Source organism: Bos taurus, chromosome 2 (genome assembly GCF_002263795.3).
Source record: "Bos taurus isolate L1 Dominette 01449 registration number 42190680 breed Hereford chromosome 2, ARS-UCD2.0, whole genome shotgun sequence".
Taxonomy (NCBI): Eukaryota; Metazoa; Chordata; class Mammalia; order Artiodactyla; family Bovidae; genus Bos; species Bos taurus.
Window position 1 is genome coordinate 72,683,984 of NC_037329.1, and position 12,275 is coordinate 72,696,258.

General features: G+C 50.2%; 1 protein-coding gene across 4 annotated transcripts in view; it reads left to right on the top strand.

Annotated features, from left to right (window-relative positions):
- Positions 1 to 12,275, top strand: part of GLI2 (GLI family zinc finger 2) — a 261,267-nt gene that overhangs the window by 191,265 nt on the left and 57,727 nt on the right. For all 4 annotated transcript variants that reach the window (XM_015458080.3, XM_059892925.1, NM_001192250.2 and 1 more), the window contains one exon: positions 7,320 to 7,425. In XM_015458080.3, the coding sequence (XP_015313566.1) occupies positions 7,320 to 7,425 (106 nt within the window). The remainder of the gene's footprint in view (positions 1 to 7,319; positions 7,426 to 12,275) is intronic.

A 12,275-nucleotide genomic window follows, 5' to 3' on the forward strand; every position in this document is an offset into this window, starting at 1 on the left:
GATGTTTTTTAAGACGCAAGGAATTATAAAGGAAAGGAACATGATCTATTGGTCATGAATGGGGAATCCCAGGCAGAAATAGTGGGGGCCCCTTTCCTGGTCTCCAGAGCCATGCCTCCATCTCAGCTTCTCAGAGACTACTGGATCCCAGCAGTCCCCCTGACACGGCCCCAGCACTGGCCTTCTGCAAGTCACCCTAGAGCATGGTCAGCCTCCTGAGAGGGATGGGATCAAGCCCTGTCCTGGCCACTCTGAGATCATGTCCCTCCTGCCCAGTCCCACAGGCCGAGCTGAGATGCGTTCGTGCCTCATTGTAACTCAGCCCTGTGTCAGGCCAAGACCAAACCTCCTTCCAGAGGCTGCTGTCTGCACCCTCCCTCAGTCAGTGCCAGAGCTAGACAGCTCTTCTCGCAGAAGCCCCTTTCTTCCCTGGTCCCAAGCCTGGAGCCCATGTGATCTGAGCTCATTCCTTGCTGCAGTCTTGATGGGAATGACCACGTAACTGGACGGCATGCTGATCTCTAGGAATTAGACTGCCTAGAGGGCTGGGGTGTCCCCAGCACGCCTGGTCTCTCCTGGGAGATGGCTGCTTCCCCCTGGCTGGCCCCTCCTACTATGTCTCTGAGCCCAGTCCTCCGGGCAGCGCCTCCCCATTGTAGCAACACATGACTTCATCCAAGGAGAATTCCTCCAGCTGCTGACCTGGCTGCCTGGTCATGTTTCCATGACCCAGTTTTCCCGATTCTTTGTCTAAATCCTCTGCTGACACCCCACCCCCACTGTCCCATCCTCTTAGGCAGTAACCCACCAGAGTCATTAGTAACAGGCATTAACTAGAGCTGGGCTTCCAGGGGAAGGTCCCCTTGGCCCTTTCTGGGCTCTGCTAACTCACAAAGCCAGATCCTTATACCAAGGACACTGCTGACACAAACGTGCCCTCACCCCTGGGACCACCAGCCAAGGAGCATTTAGCATTTAAACCTTAGTGCAAAAAAATCCTGGGGTTAAAAAAAAAAAAAAGCCATCATACCACCATCATCAGTTTCTCAAACTGTTGTTCTTTCTATGTAGGATCAAAAACACATGTGCTTTTTTTTTTTCAGAGGGGGCAGGGCAATCCATAGAAATTTTCCATCTTAGAGTTTCTTCCTCAGAAACTTAAAAAGAGAGCCATTTCTTTGAAATGGCATATGGTGTGTGTATGTGTGTGTGTGTGTTCCCTGCTCATGCCAGAAGGACATGATTTAGTTTGAATTTTTTTTTAGCTTAAAAAAAGAACTCACAATGAAAACAATGTGTGGATGGGTCTCATTCAATATGTTTCTGGAAGGCTGCCTTGTTCTTTGTGCGTTCGTGAGTTCCTTGGATGCTGCTGACGGCCTCTGGATGGCGTGCTCTCTCATAGAAGGTCCAAAGTGGGGCTCCCTCCTCCTCTGCCTGACAGAGGGGCCCTGGGCACAGCATTCCCGTCTGAATGTTTCCATCAGGGGCATGGGGCCAGCAGTGGTCCGTGCTGGTCTGTGAGGATCCTGAGTCCTCAGATGAGCCAGTGTCAAGCTTTATCCTCAGTTTATGTGCACAGCGAAGCTGATCCCAGAGGCAAATGTATAGTTGGGCTCAGGTGCCAGGGCCCAGGGCTGAGGGCTGAGTGGATTCAGCAGGGCCACTAGGTCAGTGAGTTGTACACAGAGGACCGTAAAGATGAAAGATGCAGGTGCAGAGCCTGCACCCAGCACCCACACCCCTCCCCCGCCCACATCTCCCCTGAAGACGCCCCTCCCCCACCTGTATCCCCCCCTGAAGCTGCCCGTATCCCTCCCGAAGCCTTGGTGAGTCACCAGCTGGGACGAGCATGGCTCTTCCCTGGGGATGTGCAGGTGACACTTCACACAGCAGGGTTGTTCCTGTAGGAAGGAGCTTGGAGTTCATCAATCCCCATTGTACAGAAAGATAACATGAGACTCAGACTGGGGACTTAATGCTCCCAGTGTCCCAGGGCTACCTAGCGGCAGAATCAGTCTGGGGTTCCTGGCCGATGCATGCCCAGCCCCATGTGGCCTGGCTGTATCACGTGGTCTTCTGAAAGATTTCATCAGAGCACATGACTCCCTGCTCAGTACCCTAGGAAACTAAATCTGCCAGAAAAGAACCCCCAAGTCTTTTCTAGGGCCCATCCAGGCTTATAGGACCTCTTCTGTCTCTCCCAGCTCTATCCCTCTGCTCCAGCCCAGGTGGCCAGGTGCTGAGACCACCAAGCTCTTCTCCCCACCCACCACCCACCCACCAGGCCTTTGCAATGGCCATGCCCCTTGCCAGGCCCACCCTCTTCCCTGAGAGCCCTGACTTCCTTCCTCATGTCATCCGAGGCCCCTGTGTTCCCCTGCCCAGCTGGGTTTCCTTCTTAGCCTCATCACCCCTGGCATTATATCATCAGTGTATTTCTGGTTTGCTGTCTGCTTGTCTCCTCTCCCAGGAAGCTCTACAGCTTTGTGGTAGCAGCAGTGTAGGTGGCTCGGTGATGCGCACCTCCCGGACCTGGAGCCGGGCTTTGACAAAGCCAGCCCTTGATACAAGCTGGATGAATGAATGAATGGATGGCTGTTGCTATGGTGATGGCCGCCTAGAAGTAGCCCCCTGATATGAATGGCCTGGGTGGTTCTCTGAGGGTGGGCAGAGGGGCCTGGACCGCAGGTCCCAGGTTGGACTCCTTGCTCTCTGCTGGCTTATGGGAGGCCCGCTGTCCATCCTGGGAGTTGCTGGATTGGAAGTGAGTGCGCAGAGGCCCTATGGTTGATGGTCAGCTTTGTGCAGAGGTCTCCGGGAAAGTACATGGGGCTGAGTGGGTAGATTCAGTGAAACCAGCAGTCAAACTAGTTGGTCTCCTAGAGTGGAGACACACCACTCTGAGCCTTGATGTTTTTTCCTGAAAAATGGGGATAAGGACAGGGTTGATGGTCGAACTAAGCAAGACACTGTAAGCAAAGCTGCATGAGGCCGCTGATGTCACTAAGAATGAGCATCTGGGCCCATTCCCTCATGACCCTGGTGGGGCCTGCTACGCTCAGCAGCTGGCCTACCCAACACCTTCCCCACCCTGACTAGAGGAACTTCTGACATGCATTCCCAGGCTTGTCCTGAGGATCCCAAGGGGGTGAGGCCAGAGCCCCTGCTGCCTGCTACTTCTATGGGTGTCAGCTGCCCGGGGGGCAGCAGGGCTGGGGGAATTCGTGCCTGGTGGCCCTGACTTGAGAACGAGGAAGCTGCTTTCCTTGGTAACCTCCACAGCCTGCACACCAGGACCTGGCAGAAAGGAGGGAGCAACCCCAGCTGCAGCAGGACCTGTGGGTGGGTGTCTCTTATGCCTCTGCTGGGAAGCCCCAGGCCCCTCCTCCGCCACCTTGTGCACGCGTGCATGCGCACACACAGAGCCTGGTCTTGTGCAGCTGGCACCTTGGTGCCACCTCCGTTTCATATTTGCCTGGTCAGCTACCATGAGCACTCCATTCCTGGAGTTTTCACAGCTCTATAGACCTGATGAAGTTGAATGAAACCTGAGAAGAGCACTGCTAGCTGGTGAGGTGGAGGGGAAGGTCTGGGCTCTCCTGGCATCAGGGGATCCCCTTCAACCTTGGCAGGCACAAGATCCGGGAGAAAGGAGCACCCCAAGGTGCTGGGAGGTTGGTCAGTGGAAAGAATAGGAATTCTGGGACAAATACAGCCTGGGCTCTCAGTCAAGACCCAGGAACTGATGTTTGCAAAGCACTGAGAGCAGGGCCTGGGGCTGTGTGAGCGTTTGTTAAATATGACACATCAACAAGGTGGGGACAGACAGACCCCAGGATCACTCTTGGACCCAGAGACTGCCTCCGAGTGTTCGTTGGAACTGGGCAGAGGGAAAAGCCTATGCCCAGCTGTCCCGGGCCTTGGATTCCCCTCCTGGCTCTATCATCTTTCAGCTCCACAACTTTGAGCTGAAATCGGCCTTGGTCTCCATTTCCTTATCTATGAAATGGGCACAGTGACACCTACCCTGGCTGTCTCGGGGAGCCTTTTGAATATGCAGGGAAACAGTCAGAAATAGACAAAAACAAACCATGTTTATTTTATTAGCAAATACTGTTATCTGATCTGCCTGGCTGTGTTTTAAGAAAATTTTAAAAAACATCATAAAGGCCCTTTCCTGCAGGTTTGGAAAGGTGAACACTGCTTCTCTGCTGACTCCCCTGGGGTTCAGAGAACCCCACTTTGCCTCCTAGGCTGTAAGCAGACCAGCACCAGCCTTCTGCCCTTCCGCCCTCCCCAGGGTCTGCAGTAAGCAGAGGAAGACTTGTCGCACACCCTAGGGCCAGTAAATGGTGTAGTCGTGGTTTGATTGCCTTTTTATACCGTTCATTGAGTTCTCATGGCAAGAATACTGGAGTGCTTTGCATTCCCTCCTCCAGTAGACCATGTTTTGTCAGAACTCTCTGCTGTGACCATGTTTTGTCAGAACTCTCTGCTGCATGTGTCAGAACGCATGGCTCATAGCTTCACTGGGTTTCACAAGTCCCTTTGCCATGACAAGACTGTGGTCCATGAAGGGGAATATTCCTTGCAACCCTGAATATTCATTGGAAGGGCTGATGCTGAAGCTGAAGCTCCAATACTTTGGCCACCTGATACAAAGTGCCGACTCACTGGCAGAGATCCTAATGCTGGGAAAGATGGAAGGCGAAAGAAGGGACAGCAGAAGATGAGATGGTTAGGTACATCACCGACTCCGTGGACTTGAACTTGTGCAAACTTCGGGAGAGAGTGGAGGACAGAGAAACCTGGTGTGCCGCAGTCCATGGGCTCGCAAAGAGGCAGACACGGCTTGGCAGCTGAACAACAACAACATGGTTTGATTATGGCCGTGGAGCTCCGAACATTAGTGATAATTGTCATCATCAATAGTACAGACAGGGTGCTTTTATGTGCACTGGCATCTCTCAGCAGGAGCATTTTATCTTCATGGCAGCCATACGGGTGGTTACTGTTACTTGTCTTTGGATTGGACACAGAGAGATGCAGAGAGGTAACAGAGTTTGCCCAAAACCAGGAGTTGGTGAGCAGCAGCTGGTCTCCGGGTCTCTGACTCCCAGAGGCTGTCCGCTCCTCCTGTCACTGTTTTCAGAGTCACAGCTGCATGCCCAGCCTCACCTCCTCAGAGGACAGGGCATGATGGGAGAAGAGGTTGGTCATTTCCGCAATCAGCAGCCCCAAAAGGGAGCGCCCAGCCACAGGGATGGGGCAGTGTGCTGGCATCATGTTCCCTTGGCGCCCAAGATTTGTGGAGTCTGGGTTTGGCAAATTGATTCAATCAGGGTGAGAAGATTTGCTTTCTTTATCCCCAGCCCCCGTGGAGGGTGTCAGGATTGTAGAATTAGGAAGATACAATTAAATACATGAAAGTTAAGGTTAAATGTCAGGAGAAAAGTTTACTCTTCTTAAGAATTCATAAGCGATGAACCCAAGTGTCCATCAGCGAATGAATGTGTAGTCCAGATGTGGTGGTATATCTATGCAGTGAATATTAACCAGCCTTAAAAAAGGAAGTTCTCCCACTCAGCCCTAAGAAGAATGAAATCATGCCGTTCGCAACAACATGGGTGGACCTAGAGACTGTTATACTAAGTGAAGTAAATTAGAGAATGACGAATACCAGATGATATCACTTGTATGTAGAATCTAAAAAAATTAATACAAACGAACCTATTTACAAAACAGAAATAGACTCATAGAAGTAGAGAACAGATTTGTGGTTGCCGAGGGGGAGGGAGGTAGGGGAAGGGTAGATTGGGAGTTTGACATGAGCAGGTGCAAACTAGTATATAGAGAATGGATAAACAAGGTCCTACTGTACAGGGAACTGCAGTCCATACCCTGTGATAAACCTTCATGGGAAAGAATATGACAAAGAATATATATATGTATAACTGAGTCACTTTGGTGTACAGCAGAAATGAACACAATTTCAAGTCAACTCTACTTTAGTAAAATATATTTTTAAAAAAAAGAAAATTTGGGCACAAGCCACAGTGGATGAACCTTGGGGACATTATGCTGAGTGAAGTCAGCCAATCACAAGACAAGAGACACTGTGATTCTGCTCATAGGAGGTCCCTAAAGGAGAATGGTGATTGCCTGGGGGAGGGGGAGCTGGTGTTGAATGTGGAGAAAGTTTCAGTCTGAGACGATGGAAAGAATTCTGGTGATGCATGGTGGAGGCACACTCAATTGTGCGCTTATAGATGGTTAACATGGTAAATTTTCTGTTACATGTATTTTACCACAATCAGAAAAGATTTCTTGGTGTTTCCAGTACTAGGATCCGCTTGGACAAAACCCACAGCATTATCTGTGTGTCTTTATCACCTCAAGTCTGACAGTCAGCTGACCTGTGCACATGGAAAACAGACCCACCTGACTTCTTTAAACTCTTGGGTAATTTAGACTCAACACTCATCCTCTTTGGCCCATGGCTCTCAGCCTGAGTGAGAGCTGACTGAGAAATCTTAGCCCTTTCCCAGTCTCACTACTTTTTAAAGAGCCTTGTTTTCTTAAGGCCTATAATTATGTTTGCCTCCAGGGTACCCAGGAATTTTCTTTTTTTAATAAGCAAAGAGCATCCTACAATTATCATGATGATTTGTGGAGGGCAGGCCAAGTGCAGACAGGAGGCTGACGCACTCTGGAAGCTGGGTCTCACGTGTTGGCATTGGCATCCCGGGGGCCGGAGCACTTGGGGTCTGTAATTAATATTAAGAGCTGGAGAATTAACAGACCCACAAAGGTGTCCACTGTGGCTGCCAACGGGACGGGGCGGGCGGCTCAGTGGGATTGGCCTGACGGAGGCTGGCCGCAGCCAGGAGCGGTCCTGCCTCCGCAGCCGGTTCTAGGTAAACACCTCCGCCTGGGTGACTGAGAGCCCGGATGCCCTGACCTGGGGCTGCCGGAGCCACATCCAGCCAAGGCTGGGATGCGCAGAAGCCTGTCGGCGCTGTCAGCCCTGATTTGCGGCCAAGTCTGTCATCTCCCTGAGTTCAAAGAGCGCTTAGCTGCTTGTCTTTGTCAAGAGCGCGGTTGGGGATCTTTTATGTGAAAGATGTAGGGTTCTCGGGCTGACTTTGATTATTTATTCATCCCCCTTCGTGGGTGTGTGATAGCTGGGCACCCCGGAGCCCCCCTGTCCTGACCGTTCTTGCTCTGAAATTCATCGAGCTTTAAAGCCCTTTGAAAATTGCTTTTTGAGGGAGGGGAAAAGTTTCTGAAGTCCTGTTTCTCTCTCCCCTCCGCAGTGCCGCCGCATCTCCTGCCACCGTTCCACGCCCCCTTCCCGATTGACATGCGACACCAGGAGGGACGGTACCATTACGAGCCTCACTCTGTCCCCGGCGTGCACGGGTAAGTTCCACCCACCGCCCGGCCTCAGTCTCTCTGCTCCCCAGTGGACTTTGCCCACCTGTGTCACCTAGGCGAGCACTGACCCCGTGTGAAGGGGGCTGTCGTGTGAACCCCAGCTCTCCTCTGGTTTCCTGAGAGGGAAGTGCACCCACCTCCCACATCACAGCTTCCAGGGTTGCAGGGGGGCCCTTGTGTCCAACAGCACCCTGAGACTCTTCCCCATCTAGGCAGCGAGGACATTCTGCAGGCCAATGTCCCCATATTAATACCGTGACTCTGGATAGATGTTGTTCCAACATAATCATTCAGAGCACCCCACCCTTTTCACGCCCTCAAGTATCCCAGTTCAGACAGTGAATTATAGAGTCTCCCTACTGATAAGGACAAGTTCAAAGTTATACTTTGGGGCCTCTCCTGCTCCCTGCTTTGAGACCACCACCACCCGCCGCCACCCCTCACCCCTTCCCAGTGAAGGAGCTCATCCCCTGTGTCTCTCTCTTTATTCTTGCTTCTGTCCCTCTTCACTCCCACCTTCGGGCTCACAGCCCATAGCCGATGTCTCTCTTCTTGGTTTTAATGACTCCAAGACCTGAGCCCTTGCTACAATGTCCCTTTTGCTTCTAGAAAAGAGACTAAATCCTCTGCCCCACCTCCTGTATCTCTGCTGTGCCTCTTGACCAGACATCTCCCATTCCATGCCAAGCTGCCATTTATGGTTCCAGCCGCCATGTACCTGGGTCTCAACCCCTGCTGCCCAGCCGCCTGGAATGGCCCCTTCTGCAGACCCCTGAAGCCTTGGCTCAGGACCCACCTTCTCTGGGAAGCCCACCCTGAGTGGGGGCACTCCCCCGGATTCCCACCACCCTGTAACACTGGAATGAGCTGTTTTTACACTGCCTCCAGCGGACTCTGGGCTTTGCTCTGATTCCCGCCTTGACGATGGCTGACATGTGTGTAATAAGTTCACAATCAATGTTTGCTGAACAGACTTTCCACCTCCACACTTTCCACCTGCTGAAGACAGACCCTGCCACCTCTCCCAGCTCCCGCTGGAATAAAGTCAGTCAAAACTTGCTGACCCCTCTCTGTATTCAAAATTCTATGCCCGAGCAGGGGGCAGGTAACTTCTACACTCACTGCTCACCCCAGACAGAGCAAATCTGGGACTTCTGTTTGCTTTTTAAAGATATTTTGTATTCTGGAATAATCTCAGACATTTAAAAATAAGTTGCAAAAATATACAAAGATTTCCTGTATATCCTCACCCTATTCCTCAGACATTCATATCTTACATTACCAAAGACTGGTTCAGTGTTATTAACTAACTCATAAATCTTGTTTAAATTTCATCAGTTGCCTGTGGATATCCTTTTTTCCTCTGTTCAGGATTCAGCCCTTACATTTAGTTGTCATAACTCCTTAGTCATCTTTACCCCAGGACATGGCTCAGTCTCTTTTGCCTTTCATGACCTTGACACATTTTTTCTCTTTTTCCATTATGGCTTATCAATTGAATATAGTTCCCTGTGTAATACAGTAGGACCTTGTTGTCTATCCATCTGTATGTAATAGTTTGCATCTGCTAATCCCAGACTTCCAGTCCTTCCCTTCTCCATCCTCCCTCTCTGTTCTCTATAACTGAGCCTGTGTCTGTGTCATAGAAATGTAATATTTTAGATCCTTCATATAAGCAATATCATGCTATTTGTCTTTCTCTGTCTGACTTACTTCACTTAGTATGATAATCTCTAGGTTCATCCATGTTGCTGCAGACGGTATTATTTCATTCTTTTTTATGACTGAGTTATATACCATGGTGTATATGTAACACATCTTTATCCATTCATTTGCCATTTAGGTTACTTCCATGTCTTGGCTATTGTGAACAGCACTGCTATGAACATAGGACTGCTTGTATCTTTTTATATTTGAATTTTGTCTAGGTATTTACCCAGGACATACATACCCTGGATTGCTAGATCATGTGTCAACTCTGTTTTCAGTTTGTTGAGGAACCTCCACTATTCTTCTTCATAGTGGCTGTACCAGTTTACACATGACCTTGACACTTGAAGAGGAAAGGCCACTTAATGTATAGAATGTGCTCAATTTGTGTTTGCCTGATGTTGCCTCCTGATAAATTCAGATGGTGCATTGCAGGGATACTGCCATGGAAATGCTGCTCTCCAATCCTCGAACATCATGTCCAGGGCCCATGATGGCCATACTTCTCATCCCTGGAAATCCTGACTTTGATTATTTGCTTACAGTGAGGTGTGCTGGGTTTCTCCACTTTAAAGCTGGTCCCTTTGTAATTGCAAGTCTCTTGTGGAACAGTACTTGGATAATACGTAAATTCCTATTTCTCACAATATTTTCAGCCACTCACTTAAACATCCATTGATGATTCTTGCCAAAAACAGTAACTACTATTATTTGCCAAGTGGTGATTTTCTATTTCTGTGATTCTTTCCACATTTATCGATTAGAATTCTACTGTAAGGAAGACCTGTCTGTTCTCCCCCATTTCTCTATTTATTTGATCACTTTTGTATCAAATCAATGTGTGGATATTTGTGTTCTTCCAAGAGTTCTACTCCATTGCTATCACTACTCATTTTGTTGTTCAAATTGTTCCAGGTTTGCCCATTGGGAGTCCCTTCAGGTTGTCCCCTTTGATGTGTTTGGATCTTTGCGTTTTACCTCGGTGCCCGCAGCTGGTGCTTGCTTGACTAGGACCTGCCCTGGGCAGGCTTGTATCCCCCTGGTGGATGGTGGGGCCATTTCAGCCCTCTGCCCACAGCTCAGGCAGCTTCTGGAAGATGTGTCCTATTAGAGCTGGTGGATCACTGCAGAGTGGCTCAGCTGGTGGCAGCTAAGAATCCTCTATCAGGGGAGCTGAATCCCTTTTCAGAAGGGGGTTGAAATGGCTGTTTTTCTGTTCTTGGAAACTGTCGAGCTGATTCCATGATACAGATCCTGGGCTTGGCAGGCCTACAATGAAGTGCTCCCGGCAAGGAGCCCCATGCTGGTCATAGACCAGGGCAAGGCTGAGAGCTCCCTGGGGGAGCGTGCAGGCAGGCATACATGTGTCACTGTGCCGGGGAACATCCAGGCACCCATGGCCCCACATACCTAGGGACAGTGATAGAGATAGAAGAATACCTCACTATTAACAATTGCCGTTTCTCAAAGTAACCAACCTTTGGACAAGCTCTGCCTATAAACAATTCATGTGTTCATCTTACTTAATCCTCTTAACCCTATAAGGTGTGTGTCTTGTGTCGGCCCCATTTTACAGATGAAGGAACTGAGGCAGCACAGAGTGGTTAAATAATTCATCATTAGGGCCCCGCCCCCCAACTTAGGGAGTGAAAGAGTTAGGAACCTAATTATGGCCCTCGGCCCAGACACCGGCTTCTCCCTTGGGAGCATGTGTATGACCACAGGTCCCCTGTGTGTGTCCACACAATTCCTTCTTGGAAGCTTATATAACCCTTTAGCAGGACACTGCCCCCCGAATTCAGTGGTTCCCCAAACCTCTGGACCAGCAGCATAAGCCTGCTAGGAATGCAGGGTCTCAGGCTTGGGCCCAGACCTGCTGAGTCAGAGGCTCTAGGATGGGCCCACCATTTGTGTTTAACACACATTACAGGTTTGAGATGCTCTGTCTGCAGGCAGGAACTTGTCACTGAATCAGGGGGCCCTTCAAACTGTTAGTCCCTGGCTTAATGGAGAGCTGTGGTTGAGAGGTAGTCCCTGAGCCTTCTCCAGACTTTGTCATCCCCTAGGTCAGGGCTGGACACAGGTCATGTCCCCCTTCTGGGCCTGCTTCTCTCCTGGCCAGTTAGGAGAAGTAAGTCTTCTGGGCCTAAAATCAAGGTGTTAGCAGGGCTGGTTTCCTTCTGGAACCTTCCAGCTCCAGGAGAGCATCCATTTCCTTGAGTTTTCTAGCTTCTGGAGGCTGCCTCCATGCCCATGATCCCTGCCTCTCGCCACATTGCCTTTATGTCCCCTGCTTCTTTTCTCACATTGCCTTCTTTCTCATCTGCAGTAGTTTTCTTCCTCTGCCACTCTTAGAAGGATGCCAGTGATGCTTTTAGTGTGAAATCCAGGATCATCTTCCGGTCTCAGGAACCTTAACTCAAATACATCTGCAAAGCCCCTTTTCCCACAGAAGGTGACATTCATGGGTTCCAAGGATTAGGACACAGACATCTCTGGGTGTCACCATTCAGCTCGTTTGTGCTCATAAAGTTTCAGTGGTGAAGCCTGGCATCACCCAGTAGAAGACAGTAAAGGGTGTCAATCATTTGTGCAGGGCCTACTAGGGCCAAGATCTGTACTGGAGCCTGGTTGGGCTGTATTAGTTGAGCTTCCTGATTGCCTGTGAAATGAGGTTATAATCTGCATCCTGTGGATGCAGACACTGAGGTTCAGAGAGGTGCACTGATTTTCACATGTCATCCGTGCAAGGTGGACCTGTTTGCTTCCCCTCAAGGGTTGAGGAGCCCACCTGCCCCTCAAAGCCCACCTCCTGCTAGGGTGGGCTCCGAGTGGCTACACACTATCCTGGTTCCTTCCCCCCAGGCCACAGGAGGAATACAGCCATTGGGCCCTGGGAAGCCCACCCCTTCATCCCCCGAGTGGGTGCCCCAGGTGGGAAACAGGATAAAGCCTAGAAGAAAAAATGGGCCCCCTGGCTGTGACTTTTCTGTGATCAATGTGGTCTGATCCTGTGGAGCACGCCATCCACCAAGCCCGTGCTGTAGCCACTCCTCCTCATCGTTGCCAAGTGCATCTAATTACACAAACATTGTGCAGCAAATGAGTTGCAGTGTCATCTCCCG